This window comes from Peromyscus leucopus, unplaced genomic scaffold (genome assembly GCF_004664715.2).
Source record: "Peromyscus leucopus breed LL Stock unplaced genomic scaffold, UCI_PerLeu_2.1 scaffold_1021, whole genome shotgun sequence".
NCBI lineage: Eukaryota > Metazoa > Chordata > Mammalia > Rodentia > Cricetidae > Peromyscus > Peromyscus leucopus.
The window spans coordinates 13,986-31,178 of record NW_023504140.1 but is presented as its reverse complement, the minus strand read 5'-3'; the positions used below and the strand labels follow the sequence as shown (position 1 = coordinate 31,178).

At 44.0% G+C, this 17,193-nt stretch overlaps 1 protein-coding gene across 1 annotated transcript; it reads left to right on the top strand.

The window, feature by feature from the left end:
- Window positions 1-8,173: 8,173 nt before the first annotated feature.
- LOC114683934 (ribonuclease P protein subunit p29) lies at window positions 8,174-17,110 on the top strand. Its single transcript, XM_028858306.2, has 7 exons — window positions 8,174-8,437; window positions 10,645-10,697; window positions 12,300-12,523; window positions 13,705-13,782; window positions 13,933-13,994; window positions 15,493-15,594; window positions 16,630-17,110. The coding sequence occupies exons 1-7, from the start codon at window positions 8,431-8,433 to the stop codon at window positions 16,764-16,766; spliced, it is 663 nt and encodes a 220-aa protein (XP_028714139.1). The 5' UTR covers window positions 8,174-8,430; the 3' UTR covers window positions 16,767-17,110.
- The last annotated feature ends 83 nt before the right edge of the window (window positions 17,111-17,193 follow it).

Genomic DNA, 17,193 nt, shown 5'->3' with positions numbered 1-17,193 from the left:
CAGCTACCAGGGATGATTTCCCACTTCATTATCTGTTAACTAGTGGGTAAAAGAAAATCTCCTGGGCACCCTTTGTGTGTCTGTCTGTCCTAGATCTCATACTGTGATCCATCACACAGCTTTATCCCTTCTAATTAATGTCTAGTCCAGAACTCATGTACTGAAAATTAACATCATTGATTACCATCCAGGAATTTCCCAATTAAAGAGAAGGAAGGACTTCTCTGGCCATCAGAGTGAATTTATGTGCAGATCTCATATCCCTTGGTGATGGCTCTCTGCTGAGGATTCAGCATTAACTGGGATCACTTTGCAAGAATAGTGGGAAATGCCTGTGTGCTCTGTGACTCCAGAAGAGAGGGCATCTCCAGAGAAAGGGGGAACACTTTAACAAGTGCAGTGCTTGGGACAGACAGAACTCAGCTTAGAACACACAGAACTTAGCATGCCTGCTTCAGCCAGGCAAAGCAAAGAGGTCAGTTCAGGGAAGTGACAAACAGAGGTGAGCTCCTCACACTGTGTCCCCTCAAGTACTGTCTTCCTGCAACCCTTTATGGGGGTCCTTGGTGGGAGGGGTCAAGGGTATAATGAAAGGAAACAAGCTACTTGTCCCTAGTTACATCCACCAGAGATAAGTAAGATCCCAGAGGCTCTGTCCTAGTCAGATGGAATCTATTATGGTTAGGAAAGAAAGTGGAACCAGTGTATGTAGTCTGATGCTCAACCCAGCCCACCTCCAATTTTGACCTCTACCTGCTCCCTTGCTCCCCTCCATATCATGACTCTTTCAGAGACAGAGGCTACAGATGTACCTTGGGAGATGGCAGGGTTTACTTAGTACCCTGTCCAGGGGCATTTGCATTCCAGAATATGACCCTGAAGAAAGCTGGTATATACTGCTTTTTATAGTTTAAGCTACATGTTGCACATTAAAGAACAGAAGAGACATTAGAAGCTAAAGGTATTTCTGCCTTTCACAAAGCATGGGCCTTTTAAACTGTTGCAAGCAGCTGTGCTGAAGGGCTCTCTTCTTCACAGAACTAGACTAGCCTCGCTCCAGGTCTGCTGTGGCCTGAAGGGGAGGTAGGTCTCTTCCTTCCAGCTAGGTGTTAGGACACAAGCAACGCAGCCAAACTTCAGTTTTTGCTCGCACTCCTTTCTCTCTCTCACTTCCCAGTATTAGGAACCACCATGGAGGCATGCACAGGGGAAAATGAGGCCTGCAGCCAGCATCTACTTCTCTGAGACTGAACATGTCAGAAAGGAGAGTACAAGTACTAACTGAGTGCATGCCCTTGCAGCCTACAGTGAGAGTCCTTGAAACTCCTCCAGTGTCTCAGGAAAAACTCCCAAATCCAAAGAGCCTCAAATTCATATGAGCCCCTCATATAGGCCAAACCAAGTTGTACTCGATGGAATAGGCTCACAGCAACTTAATCTGAAAACCTGGTATAGTGGTTCACACCTTTATTCCCAACACTCAGGAGGTAGAGGCAGGTGGATCTCTTGAGTTCAAGACCAGCCTGGTCTACACATAGTGAGTTCCAGGACAGCCAGGGCTACATAGTGAGCCACTGCCTAGGAAAAGAAAATCAGGGAAGCTCTACTGTACATATGGAGTCAAGATAGCCTAAAAAGTGACTTTCACAGGTTGAGAGACTAGGGAATTGCATTTGAAAAACTGATGTTGGGCTATACATGGTATGTGTCATATTCTCTACTCTTGATATTAAATTTAAACCAAATTTTAATATATGGTGCCATCTGTTGACTAGGGGAATGCATGTGATCAGGCCTGTGATGTCTATTGACAATTTGTCAATTTGTCCAATGCAGGAAATGATTTGCCCAGTAGAAATGCCCAATGCTGAGATGGGGTAGAGCTCAACAAGTAGATCTGTTGCGTAGCAAGTGGGAAACCTGGGTTCTATCCACAACATTTTGGATCATCACAAAAAAAAAAAGTAAGGGAAGTAAAGTCTAACGGCATTCTCTTCATTCTCCAGTGGCCTCTGATGATCTTATTAAACTACAAGAACGGAGCCAACAAAATGAGGCAGTGGGTAAGGAAGTTGGCTGCCAAGCCTGACAACCTAAGTTCAGAATCCTAAACTTACAAGATAGAAGGAAAGAAACAACTATTTTAAGTTGTCTTCTGAGCTACACATACATGGCATGGTGAACACACAAACACACATACACACAAACACAATAAATAACCAACCAACCTGAAGAATGCTGGTGCCATTGGGTCCATGTTCTCCTATATCAACACCTGTAGTTCTGCTTGCCAGTCCTCTGTACTGACACCAGAGTTTGGATCAAGTGCAAAACAGGGTCAGGAAGTTCATTATCTGTGCCTTGAATTTTACAGGGCATGGATAAAGCTGGTATCTAATGTCAAGCAGTACTGTCCTGCAGAGTATTCCAAGCCAGCCTATGAAGCAAGAACAAGAGAACCCACAATTCAAGAAATGCAATGACCCAGAACCCAAAGTGTCCTGATAACCCTTCAGATTTCAGATCAATTTACAGCTTTAAGTTTCAGATTAGCATTGTTCAATCAGCAAATCCATGCCAACATTGCCACAGTCCAGAAAACTCCAAAGTATGAGACAATGCTGATCCCAAACATGGTGGATAAGATGAGAATTACTCACCTTCTGCTGTTCTCATAGTATTTCACACAGGGCTTTCTAGTGTGAAGGCCCAAAAAGGGCTGTTTCTCTCACATCCATATAACCATTCAAAAGAACCAGAACTGGACCTGGTAGTGATTTCCTATAGTCCTGTCACTGGGCAGGCAGAGGCACAAGTATGCATGTGTGTATACATGTTTCATACAACAAATGAAATAAAACAGTAATGAAAAAGTTTCCAGCTCTCATGATCAATAAGGCCTCTGGTTCTAATTGCATGCTTGGAGGTAATTTCTTTCTAATCACTAATTTGTTAAGCAGTGACTAGAAACTCCAGTAGAAATGTTTCTTCTTAATCCAAAAGTGAAGTGGGCTACAGAAAGTAATTCCCACTGTCACCAGAAGTCATTAGATAAATGGATCTCATTCACTATTGGAACACATGGTTTGAATCTGCAGTGTCTCCCAGAGGCTCATGTTTTGACCACTTGTTCTCCAGCTGGTGACACTATCTGGGAAGGCGATGGAACCTTCAGGAAGCCCTGCTTCCTGGCAGAAGTAGATTATTAGGAGTGGCCTTTAAGGTTACAGCCAAGACATAGTTCTGGTCATTCTGCTTGTCCTGGTCAGCCATGACATGAGTAACACTGCCACACACTTCTGCTGCCATGGACTGAGCCACTGCACCATGCCCACCCTGCTGTGATAGACTGCAGATCACTGACCCTGCGCCAAAGTTAACCTTTCCACCCTTGTTTCTGTATGCATAGTGTCAATGGCAGCAAGAAGTAAACTAAGGGGCTGGCAAGATGGTTTTGTGGGTGTGCCGTCTAGTTTTGTGTCAACTTGACACAAGTTAAAGTCACCTGAGAGCAGACGAAATGGTGGTTTCGACTGAGAAAATGCCTCCAGAAGTCAGGCTGTAGGCAAACCTGCAAGGAACTTTCTTAATTAGGGATTGATGTGGGAGGGCCCAGCCCATTGTGGCTGGTTCCACTTGGGCTGGTGGTCCCAGGTTCTATAAGAAAACAGGTTGAACAAGCAATGAGGGGTAAGTCAGTAAGCATCACTCCTCCATGACCTGTGCATCAGCTCCTGCCTCCAGATTCCTTCCCAGTTTGGGTTCCTGCCTTGACTTCCCTCAATGGACTGTGACTGGGGATATATAAGAGAAATAGACCCTTTCCTCCCCAAGTTGCTTTTGGTCATACTGTTTCATCACAGCAGTTGAAACCTAAGACAGTGGGTAAATGTGCTGGCTGCCAAGCCTGATGACAGGACTTCAATTTCAGGGACACACAGAGTGCAGCATGAGAACTGACTCCTTCAGCTCTCCTTAGACCATCACACATGCTGTGGCACACACATGCCAACACACGCAGACACACATAGTAACTGTAATAGAAAAAGGGAGGCTGGAGAGACGGCACAGTGGTTAAGAGCACTGGCTGTTCTTCCAGAGGTTCAATTCCCTGTACCCACATGGCCACGCATGATTGGCTATAACTCCAGGCCCAGGTACCCGACACACTCATATAGATATACAAGCAGGGAAAACACCAATGCACAGAGATGAAAAAAATAATAATAAAATAAGGAGAAAAAGAAAGTAATCCAATTTATGGCCTGATTTTCAAATATTCATGTGTTTAATAACTGAAGTTATTCTTGAGTTTCTGTATGAAAATGTGCTTCTTCTGTCTTTGATATGACAGCCTGAAGGTCTTAAGACAGCAAGCCAACATAATCTGCACAAATGTAGCAAGATGTTAGCTATAAAAGCATACTGGCACTGACTAGAGTAGGTGTGTGTGAGTGTGGTACACACGTGCCACAGCATGTGTGGGGAGGTCAGAGGTCAACTCTCTGGAGTCAGTCCTTTTCTGTCCTGGTGGAATTTGGTGATGGAATTCAGGTGGTCAGATTTAGATAGCAAACACCTTTACCTGCTGGCCATCTCACCAATCCTACTTCAAGTTTTCCATAGTAAGTTGTTGGAGGTGGGTGGAGTCACCATCATGTCATTGAACCTCAAATTCTCAAAGAATTTTCATAGATTTGCTCATGGGAAAATGCATGAATATCCATGATGCAAAGTTTACCATTCGTTGCTACAAAGAAAAAAAAATTAAGATGTCACTTTCATAAAATGAATTTTTTAAACAAGCAAAGGTGTTTCCTCCTCTATTCATAAAACCTTTCAATATATTTGTATAATTTTTCTGTACAGATTTGGTTTTATTTACTAATATTTTTATAACCATCCTAAAAATTGTGAATATCTAACCTGTAACCTGACCTATTATATACCTGAATATAAGAACATCTCATCTGAAAACATTCTTTAAAAATTCAGATTCTAGGGGATGGGGAGATGGCACAGGGGTTAAGAACAATTGCTGCTTTTCCCGAGGTCCCAGAACCCACATTGGGTGGCTCTAAGCCACATGTAACTTGAGATCCAGTGGAGTTTTCTTCTGGCCTCTGTGGCTACTGGCACATGTGTAGCGTACATGCGCCCACACACATGTATACACACACACAAACACATAAACACTTTTAAAATCTTTTTTCAAAACATAGATGCTGGGTATTCATTTGCTAGGTAACTCTAAGAGATGCCTAGGAATCAGAAATTTTGAAACCTTTAATTTGTTTGCTTTCTCAGACAGGGTCTCACTGTATCCTAAGAGGACCTTAAACTCTCTATCCTCCTGGCCCAGCTTTCTGAGGGCTGGAGTTATAGGGGTGCACTGTATCACCCATGTGATAAATTTAATTTACCAAATAAATCAGCACATACTTCATTTGCTCAGTCCATAGCTGTCAAATATTATTCTGAGTACTTTGCTGTCATAAATAATAATCACAAAAATTCTAATAAGTATCTCTCTTCATACACTGTTTTCTGAAGAGGATAAAGTGGGGACACTCCCTTCTTAAAAAGCAAATATTTTAGTAAGCAGGCAACTGTGGTCACTGTTGCTCTGAGGAACCCACCACCCTACTGTAATCTGAGAATCACAGGGAACACTGGCAGATATTCAAAGCTATGCTTGCTATATAAAAACGATTCATTAAGAGATTCCTAATAACTGGAATAGAAAGAAGAATCAGCAGCTAAGAGCACATACTATTCTTGCTGAGGATCAGGGTTCAATACACATTGAACACATGAAGGCTTACAACCATCTCTGAAATCCAATTCCAGAGAATCTGGCACCCTCTTCTGGCCTCTGCAGGCACTGGCCACACACAATGCACATACCACATACGTATGTACGTACATGCAGTCAAAACACTGTAACATAGAATCGGGCATGGTAGCACATGCCTTTAATGCCAGTACTCAGGAGGTAGGCAGGATGATCTCTGTGTGTTTGAGACCAGCCTCGTCTACAGGGGAGTTCCAGGACAGCTAGGGCTGTTGCACAGAGAAACCCTGTCTTGAAAAAACAAAAAGAAAAACCACTCATAAAATAAAAATAATTCTTTTCAAAAAGAGAGACTCCTTTGCCTCTGTCACTATAACCACAGAATCCATGCTACTTTTGAGTCTACAACCCACAAAATGGCTCCTACATTTTCAGTTGTCTAGCCCCACCCCCACCACCTGCTACTCTGGTAATTAAACTCAGGGCCTCAATGTACAAAGCAAGTGTTCTACCACTGAGCTACACCCCTAGTTCACTATTGTCTTATGCTTATCTAAGTTCATAATTGTGAAGGAGGAATAGTTCAGTGATGCAAAGCATAAGTTATGTCCTGGGTTGATCCTAACCATCAAAAATAAATAAATAATTTCATTAATTAAATAACTTTTTAAAGAAAAGACCAAAAGCTCGTACATAATAATCTAATGTATGTCATAGCTACTATAGTAGCAGCATATACTTGAAAAAATCACTAAAATTTTAAATGTCTCACCAAAAAACAATTATATGAGGTTATTTAGACTGATTTAGCCATTTCACAATATATAAATCTTCAAAGTGTTATTTTAAATGTCATAAATATATACAATTTTTGTCAAGTAATCTTTTACCATGTTTTAATCCCAGCACTCTTAAGACACAGGCAGGTGGATCTCTGTGAGTTTGTGGCCAATTTGATCTACATAGCCAGTTCCAGAACAGCCAAGACTACAAAGGGAGGCCTATCTCAAAAAGAAATCAAGTGTTCATTACTGAGTTCACATTTATGAGTCCCCAAGGGCACTTTCTCACACAGTCTTATACATGCTAAACTAGTGTCAGGCCTTTGCAAATGCAACACATTTGGTGTCCATCCTGTTCTCAGGCTGGCCTCAAAGTCTAAAGCATATGTGTGTTACCATGGCCTGTACCACTAAAGATCAAAATGGCACACAATTATCACCCAAAAACATATAAAGCCTATGTTTCTTAAACAAGAATTCAGTGCTCTTTGCCCAAGTTTCTCTAAGAATTCTTTTCCCTCTTTAAAAGGAGGTCGCACAGTACTCTCAATATTAAAAATCACTGATTAAAGACACGACAGGGACCATAATTCTGCTTTCTCTCACCCACCATCCAAGTTAGATCCAGCACTCATCAGAAATTAAGGGCGGTGTCTGGACAGAACCTAGGCAGGCTGAGAAGGCTGGGCTGGGCCTTTGTGTCCCAGATCTGCAGCCATGAGAATCACTTTTTGTCTTTTATCATATTGACAGAAACTAATGCTCCAAGTCTCAAGAATGCTTTCTGGGTTGGATGCAGTAAGAGAGGCCTGTAAATTCCAATGTTGCAGAGGCTAAGGCAAGAATATTGATTATACTTAGGAGCTCAGTCTCGGCTACATAGAAAGTGTCTGGGCTACACAGGGAGACTTTGTCTTCAGAAGGAAAAATAAATAAATTTTAAAAAGCAAGCATTCTGAGACTAAAGCCAGCTAAAGCTACTCTATTTTACTCATAGGAAAGAGAACCTTAAACGAGGTCATAAAATTACATAGTAGCTTAAATAGAAGAAAATCCCCGGCCATCATTACAAAAGATAACTAGTAATCCTGTTGAGTGAATTCTAGGCCAGCCAGGGACACATGAGTCCCCTGGGGGCAAAAAAAAAAAAAATCCAGACGATGGTGGCTCATGGCTTTAATCCCAGCACACAGGGGGCAGAGGCAGGCAAGTCTCTGAGTTTGAGGCCACCTGGTCTACAAGAGTGAGTTCCAGGATAACCATGGCTCTTACAAAGAGAAACTAAAACTCGAAAAACTAAAAAAAAAAAAAAAAAAAAAAAAAAAAAAAAAAAAAAAAAAAACCCTAAGACCTCAATACAGCCATTATGTCCACTACTTCAAGCCCATTTCTGCCCTCCGTAGTCCCAATCTCCCTCGCATCCTCTCCATGACAGCTTGCCTCTCTATACTTCATTAATCCTGACCCGCAACCGGACATTCCCGCCAGGAGAGCCAGAAACTGAAGTGGCCACAAATAACAGACTCCACCGGCCACAGAACCGGCGCTTAGCTAGCCCCTCCCTCGGCAGCAGAGCTAAACCCAAGGCGCATGCACCGCCAGAGCCCGTCGCGCTTCAATGGCGTCACGCAAGGCGCCATATCCGAAATCTGGTTGCATCCATTGAAGCCGTCTGGAACAAGTCTGTTTGTGTACTGTGCGCACGTTGTTTCTTGGGCACAACGGATTTTTCCAGCGGAAAGGTAAACATGAAAGAGTCCTGGTGGCTGAAAGCTGCTGAACGAAGTGAAGAAAGGGAAAGAGTGAGTGAGACCTGACGGAGAAGTCACTAAAGCGCTCCGGAAGCGTCCGACAATGAAGGGTAAGCGGGATGAGAGACACGAAATTGGGCCGGGATGACAGTATAGAGGGTCTGGAACAGGAAGCTGAGTCAGGGATACCTGTCGCAACAGAGTCCCAAGACAGTTTCCAGGGAAACCGTGTACTATTGACTCATAGTACACAAAAGAAATCAAGGCGCAGAGTGTGAACGGCCATATACACAGTCTCTAAGCTAGGAATAGATGTCAGGATCGAGTGTGTTCTCCCCAGGGGATCTAGAGCCGCTCAGGGAAACTGGAAGAGGTGGATCCAAGGCCTTGGCCAGACCTACTCACTACCTGCCTAGATAACTGCTGCCAGGACCTGCTCCCCTCTACCACCTGGCTTTTCACCCTTTGTCAAGTAAAAACCTTAGGCACAGTATCGCAAACCTAAGGCATTGGTATTTGAGCAGAAAAGAGATGTTCCAGGAAGGGAAGTAAGCACTGGAGCAGTATAAGAGGGGAGAGAGGATACTGTAAAGATTTAGCCTCTGATCTGTTGATTTACACTCCTGCCATGTCCTTTTATCAGAGATCAAGTGTCTTGGCATATCTCAACTTCAGTATTATTTTGTACATAACTGGAATAACTATGTTTAAAATTCTTAGAAAGATTAATGAGATTGAAATAAATGTGTACACACACCTATGAGTGTATATATGTGTTGTTTTAAATCAACTACTTGACAAGCAGTGAGTGTACCAGAGCTATTACAAGTGTACTTCTGCAGAAAGATTTCCAACTCTGATTCTAGGCATCTGGGGTAGGTTAAAAAAAAAGTTATTCCTAGGCCCTGCACATTAATCTCGGTAAACAAACTGGAGTCTCAATCTGCAGTTCAAGGGAGAACTAGATTCTGTATGTAAAACTGGTAACTTCCTTGGTTTGTTTGCTTGATCAAACATGTACTCAGGGAAGTTCAAGAGAACAGAGGTAGATTTTTGTTTCTTTGTTTGTTAATTATTGTTGCTGTTGGGATAAGGTCCGCTATATAGTTCTGATTGAGCTGGAAACAGACTGTAAACAAGGCTGGCCTCTCCCTCTGAAGTGATGGGATCAACTGTGTGCGCTACCACACAGATGTAGTGTGAGCTAGGTTTTCTGGTCGTTTGCCCTTTCTTACCACATTTACAACTGTACTCTGTCCCCAATGCCACCGTGATGGTTTCCTCCAAACAAATAAGAAACAGAAGCATGGAGGTTTAGAGAGATTTTGGCATCATGCTGGTCAGATTTAGAATTTGAAAAAAGACTGTTGTATTTTATCTGTCAGTATGTGTTCCAATTTTATTGATTCTAAACAGCGAAAAATCTGTTTTAAACTTCTTGTAATCAGCAAAATACAGTGTGTAAACCAACCACACCTAACTATTACCATCACCTTAGTTTTAGTGTCTTCATTCCTTAGTGAGCAACTGCCCAGCATAATTATAACTTGTATTTTAAATCAGAACTTTTCTAAATGTGATTCCAATGAGGAATTTTTTGAACCTTCAGAGTTTGGAGAGTAGGAACTAAAACCCCATGTTTTAATAAGATCCAGAGGTTCTTAAACACATTAAGCTTTGTTTTTTTTTTTTTTTTTTTTTTTTTTTTTTTTTTTTTTTTTTTTTTTTTTTTTTTTTTTTTTTTTTTTTTTTTTTTTTTTAGCTCTGTTGTCTGAATCTCGCTCTGTAACTAGGCTGCTCAGAGAGATCACCTGTCTCTGCTCCGAGTGCTGGATTAAAGCGTGGCCACCATGCCAGCTGAGAGGTACTCTTTTTAAACCTCATCCTGGGAATTGCTATGACAAATCTGGCCAGAGGGAAGATAGTTGTGGTGGTACATGTCTGTAATCCCAGGAACTAGCACTTGGAATTCTGAGACAGGAGTATTGAGGGTTTAAGGCCATTGTGAGCTACATAGCAAATTCTAAGTCAGCAAAGTAGACTGTGTCTTTAAATAAATATGTAAATAAGCAGCATTCAGTAGGACCAGGACATAGATCCATGGTGAAGCACTTGCCTGGCATGCATTAAACCCCACTGAGTTTAATCCCCTAGCACTGCAGACTAAAATAAAAGGATCATCCAAGAAAGCTTTGTCTTTTCATATTAACCAAGTATTCCATCTCTAAATAAGTGTAGGTCATACTTAGAAGAGCCTTGGATATTACACTCATTCCTAACAGGAAGTAATCTTCTATTTTTGTATTTCATTCCCCAGCTGTGATTTACCATGCCTTTTCTCATAAAGAAGCCAAGGAGCACGATGTACAGGTACAATCTTTCAAAGGTGGGCTGGGAGCGGTAGACTTGAGAGCAAAGATGGTTCAATGGCTTCTAAGACTGGTCTAGCTGTCCTTTCCCATGGATTACTCTTCACCTTTACAGTCAGCATATTAGGCCCCATGGAGGTCTTTTGTGCTGATGTCTTCTTGTACTAGGCTCCTTTCTTAGGGTACCAGAGGCAGCTCTGAGGGACTTGGACTCCTAGATTTCATGTCATCTCCCTCTCCATGGGAAATGACAGCCTGTGCCTACCTGAAACCTGACTTGCTCTTGTTTCTGTGTTCAGTGCTCAGGCCATTTCATAAGTGAATGTTATAAATTCTGTCTGTCTGTCTGTCCGCATGCTTTGTCAGTTGGGTAGAAGCATCACCTGTGGCTCATAAAGAGTACATGTCCTACCAGGCTGTGTGGCACATGCCTTTAATCCCAGTTCTTGGGAGGCAGAGGCAGGCAGTTCTCTGAGTTCAAAGACAGCTAGGGATACACAGAGAAACCCTGTCTCAAAAAAGCAAAAGAGAGAGAATATCCTTGAAATCAAGATGTTAAAAGGCCTTGATTTTATTTCCCCATGAAAGAGAGACCACATAAGTGTTTAAAAGAGCCAAATTGTTCTGGTATTGATGATAGATTATTTAACCATCCCGACTTTGAACAGCCTCAAAGATTGTGTGTTCTTTCTTTTTACCCCCTGCTTTAGCAGAGAGAAGGTATCGGTCACTGTTGATATGTTAACCTAAATAAAGTTGGCAGTTAGCCTCAGACTTTTTTTTACTGTCTGGTTAGTGCAAAAAGAGCCCAGCAAATGGTCCAGCCAAGAGGTAGGTCCTCAGGAAAGAGCACTGCCCGGGTTGGAGCAGATGAAAGCCGAGTGAGGTGCCTGCTGCCCAGTGAAGAATAGACTGTTGCTGCCCCAACTTGAGGGGTGCTGAAACTAGAGTGTCTCAGGACTGGGTGCAACAGAGAAGTGGTTTCACCCTCCCTTGCCAGGGGTATTACAGTCCTGTGGATAACAGTGAGTAGTCCCTGAGATGCCCTTCATGCTTTCTGCCTCAAGGAGGACTGGAGCAGTCCTCTCCAACAGCAGCCACATGGAGGCCACAAGGCTGAAAAGCAAGGAAAGGGGACTGTGGTGCTCAGTATCAGATTTCCTCCTCTTGACCTGCCTGGAACCCCCAGGCAATTTCCCCTTGTTCTGGAATGGCTCATTTCCCTAACAACCCCAGCTCCCTTCCACTTCAAGCTAGTCTTGTGGTCATGACTTATTAAATAACCTGTATCATGCATTTCTCAAGCTTCCTTCCCCACAAGGATTAGAGAAGCCTTGCATTACAAAGGATTTTGAATGCTCAATAGAGTAACCTCAGAGAAACAGGACTGGAAGTCAGTGTTTGACCTGGCTGCAGTGTAGGACAGTGTCACAGTTAGCATGTGAGTGTTACTTTCATATCTTGGCAGTTGTGTGTAGCAAACACTTGGAAGACAAGGGATTTGTAGCCTAGATCATCAAAGCTGGTGGCTCTCAGGAATGGGGTCTGAGGGCCCTGGAGTCTGAGAGCAGAACAGTAAACCACACCACTTGTTTCTGAGCAGGAGCTGGGGAGCCAGCGGGCTGAGGCCTTTGTGAGGGCCTTCCTGAAGCAAAGCATACCTCACTGGAGCCAGCAAGACTGTGAGAGCCATCTGCAACGCAAGGCTGTGGTCTTGGAATACTTCACTCGTCAGAAGCCAAAGCAGCAGAAGAAGAAATCCAAAGGCCTCACTGCCAAACAGAGAAGAGACATGAGGCTCTTTGACATTAACCCAGAGCAACAGAGGTACCCCCATCTTTCCTAAAGGCCTTGTCACTCATCATTGCCTAGTCTTTCTGGTCAGGGTGTAGACTGGTGATTCCAGGGGCTCACTAGGCAGCTCTGCCCCCTTAGTCTCAGGGGCTTCCCTCCTAGGCAGCCTCCCCCTACCAATTTTTTTATGTCTTGGCTTGGCCTCTAAAAGTCAGGCATTGATGAGCCTGAGAACTTTCATCATTTAGGGTCTATCCTAGGCTTACTAATAAGTGAGTTTGTTACCCATAGGCACAGACTGTCTTGGCTTTCTAGAAAAAAGGAACTGATATTCCTTAATATGGGCTTTTCCTATAGCTTTTAATATCACTAAACAGAATCACCCACTCAAAGGTCACCGCCAAGGAGAGTTACTGCCTACACATGTCTGAAGTTTCTGAAAGGAACATATTACTTTCTTGTGGGCGGATGTCTCCTTAAGACAGTTCTGAGTTTGTGTGTACAGCCACTATTTATAGGCTTTGTATAACACGCTATAAACACATAGCCTTCCATGTCCCAGGAGGCATGAGAGTGTCACTTTACCCTGGGACTGTCTCCCTGGGGTTCTTGCAAGAAGTTCTTGTTTCAGGTTTGAGCCTGGTGTTCTTGACTCTCTGACCCTGGCTTTGTGTGAAAGGGCACCAAGACAAATGGTAACAACCTCAGAGAAAAACTTTGGTCTTCTACTCTCACCTTCCAGACAATCCTGCTACCTTATACATACACCTACCTATCCACCTGCACCTCCTGTAACAGTAGGTTAAACAAGACTGATGTTCATGTGTTCATTTCTCTTGGGAAAAGGAGTTTGAGTGAACAGCACCTGGGTTGTTATGGCTGATGCTACATTGCCACCTTCAGACGCTCTTCCTGCTCTGAACCAGGGGCTCCACCATCACACCTGCAACTGACCAGCAGGAAGGGCATCAAGGAGTGGGCCACCTCTTCCCTTCTCAAGAGCAGAAATTTAGCCTTGAGAAGGTTCTACCAGGGAAGAAATTGATGTTCGAGGAGGGGAATGTACTTGACCTTGGCCACATTGTCATTGAGGCTTACAGGCAGTCTCAAGTGCTCCCTCATGCTCATTCTCAGCCCTGAGCCCAGCTGTGCTGAACACTAGAAATCCCAAGCTCATGTTTCTGACTTTGTACCTATTCCTGACTTTATGACAGATACAGTCTCTTCCTCCCTCTGCATGAACTCTGGAAGCAGTACATCCGCGACCTGTGCAACGGGCTCAAGCCAGACACGTGAGTTTATTTCTAAAGCCTGCCATGGGATTAGACCTCAAGTCTTGAGAGCACTAGAGATGCAGCCTGAGAAACCATCTGGCTGTGGGTGTTTGTGATCCTGCTTGCTTTGTTACCAATGCGTCTTTGTGGGCTCTCTTCACCACCTAGGCAGCCGCAGATGATTCAGGCCAAGCTCCTAAAAGCAGATCTTCACGGTGCTATTATTTCAGGTAATTTCTATGACAGCATATGATCATCTGGGGACTGTTACTCAGTGACAGTATTCAGCCTCTCATCTGTCACTTGGCATTCCTGAGTTATCTCTAAGTTACAAACAGTGAGGATCTAAGATGGTTGTGACCTGACCCATCCTGGACCCTTATTAAATACATACCAAGTGCTCTCTGCATGTCATCAGCTCACACTGTTGGCACATAGCCTCGAACTGAGACTGTTGGGGACAGATTCCCACTCATCATGGTTTCCTGGGTTCCATTACCAGCACAGACCTTTCCTGTGACTGCCAGACTCATTCACCCTGTGGCACCCAAGAGCTATCTGGTCATCTAGGAGGCACCTCTAACACAGAGCTCTTGGTTTCCCCTGAGGTCAGCTCTCTCTGACCTGGATTCCTCAACTCCGCTACTGTTACATCTCCATATCCAGTTTGTTCCGACTAGAAACCTAGGAAGTACATTCTTTCCTAATCCTCCACCTCAAGTCGATTAATACACCTAGTTCCTGAATCTAACCTAATCTATCTCTAGCTTCCTCAAGTTGCTGTGGAAGCTTTTTCTCACCCTGCCCCAGCTCACATACTGTTTTATTCCAACATGCACCTCAGATTAAATGCCCAGAATGAAAGCTGTCATCAGACTGCCGACTGCCACTTGCCTGTTCTAAGCCTCTAGCAGCTTCAGATCCACTCAGAGTAAAAATCTTTGGTGTCCTTGGGTGGCCTCTGTGTGACTTGCACACCTGGTACCTTTGCTTGGGTCCTTCTCTCAATGAGGGGGCTCTGCAGGTTCGTTGAATGACTCTTGCTGTAACTCAGGTACCTTTCCTGATGTCACTTCCTGGGTGCCTACCACCACTAAAGTTTCCCCTTCACTCTCATTATTCTGTTCTTATTTTCCTCGTAGCCATTATCAGTATCAAGAAACAGAATTGCCCATGTTTTGCTATACACTGTCCTCCACGAGAGCTTCAGCTCCACAGGAGCAGGATACAGGCCATCTCATTCAGTGTCCTGCTCCAGCACCCACATAGGCACATAGTTCGCTCCAAATGCTGACTTCCTTGAGGCAGAGAGGGGACTGCTTGTGAGGAGGTTCACCCCTCATTGCTGGACAGCTCTCTAAAAGGACTACGTTCCAGGAACAGTTCAGGGAGCCCAGAAGTGAATAATGGATGTCCTGCCCATGGCACTTGCTCCATCAAAGCAACAAGTCCGGTCTTTGTTCGTTCTGTATATGACCTCTTGGCTCCAAAACCCTGGCCAAAACCAAAAAAAAAAACATTTAAGAACAGCCCAGAGATTGCAAAGCCCAGGACAAGGCGTTGGGAATCCTGGGCTCTTGCTGGCTTGGTCATTGCCCAGCTACAGAGCCACTATCCTCTAGGTACTCTCTTCCTCAACTAGAAGGACCAGGTTCCCAGTCCCTAAGGCCAGGCTGTGACTGCCAGCACTACCCAGGCCTTGCCCTGAACTGCTTCTCTCCTTTGCAGTCACGAAATCCAAGTGCCCCTCCTATGTGGGTGTCACAGGAATCCTTCTGCAGGAGACAAAGCATGTCTTCAAGATCATCACCAAAGAAGACCACCTGAAAGGTGTGTGTTGTGCCCCTAGGGTGTCGGATATATATCCCCCTTCCTGAGGCTCCCAGGTTCCACTTGGCTGTGGGGTCAAACAGGCTGCAGGTGCTTGCTATGTTATGAACTCCAGAGAGAGGCTCCTGCCCCTCTGGCTCCCAGGAGACATCTATGAACACAGTCAGCAGCCTGTTCATAAACAGAACAGAAGAACTGCTTGGCTGGGTCTTGGGCCCAGATCTGTTTGAGATCCCTACTTGCCAAGGTCAAATGAGTAACTAAAAGACAGGCAGCAGGACCCAAAACAGCCTGCCCTTGGAGTGCTGAGAACTGTACCCTTGCTGGAGACACTCTGAGTCTTAACATGGTTAGCACTGCTCCAGCGGGTACTTTTGAATCTTCCAAGATCCCAGTAACTGACCTTGCCCACAAATCCAACATTCAAACAACAGTTGGAGGGTTTTGTACTCATTCATCTGTTGATGCTGGAGATCAAGCCCAGGACCTCTCTGCTAATCCTGTGCTCTGGGTCTGAGCTACCCCCACAGCCCTGCTTCATTGTTTTTCCATTTCCCTGTATGTTCTTCTGCTCACATTACAACTCTAAGGAAGTAGTGTAGAAGTTTCCCCACTGAGCACAAATCTAAGAACCAGTGCAAAACTGTATGGGAAACAGTCTAGAAACAGGTCTGGGAGCCTTCCCTCCTGGGAGTTGAGTTAATAACCTCAGAATCTGGAAAATAGGCATTGAGTTATAGTTAGACTGTGAATCAAATAGCCTAGGTCTTCTTGGGTACTTCTGGCTTGGGTCTCCTCATTCCTATACACTTTTCTTTTTTAAGACAGTCTCATTATGTATTCCTGGCTAGCTTGGAACTTGGTATGTCTACCAGACTGGCCTTGAACTCAGAGATCTGCCTGCTGCCTGCCTTTGTCTCCTAAGTGCTGACAATACAAAGTGTTCATCTCACTTACCTTGTACAAACGTGTATGAATAATGCTCTACCTAAAAATGAATGTACTGGCTATGTTCCTCATCCTTTTTCTTTTCAGTTATCCCCAAGCTAAATTGTGTGTTCACCATAGAAATGGATGGCTTCATTTCCTACATTTATGGAAGCAAATTCCAACTTCGGTCAAGTGAGAGGTCTGCCAAGAAGTTCAAAGTAAAGGGAACGATTGACCTGTGAACTCTGCCACTGGAGACAGAAGTCACTGGCAGCTGAGAACTGAAAATACTTTAAATACCCACTTTTCCATGAAAGCTTTCTGGTTGTGGCCCACCTGTAGTCCAGGGAAAGCAGACTGGCTGAAGAACTTTGAGCAACACAAGAAGAAATCGGGGTAGAGATTTGCCTCTCTAGGGAGGAAAGACTAGCAGAAAATGCACCAGGACTAACCTTGAGTGATTTGAAGAAGGGGGTCGTTTGGTTCTATCCTTCATACTTTCCTATGTTTCCCAAACATTCTGTGCTGAACCAGTTATTCAGTTAATAACAAAATACACTACAGGCATAAATGGGCTCAAACGAAAGAATCATTCTTGACTTTCTGGGTTGAAAGGGAAGGGGCCATCTACCACCTCCCATTGCTTTCAGTGTGGAACATCATGGATCT

Bases quoted from the DNA above. Each gene is read 5' to 3' on its own strand.
- LOC114683934 (XM_028858306.2), top strand. The intron at 12,524-13,704 runs GTACCCCCATCT...ACTTTATGACAG, and splicing joins ATTAACCCAGAGCAACAGAG to ATACAGTCTCTTCCTCCCTC. The intron at 15,595-16,629 runs GTGTGTGTTGTG...TTTTCTTTTCAG, and splicing joins CAAAGAAGACCACCTGAAAG to TTATCCCCAAGCTAAATTGT.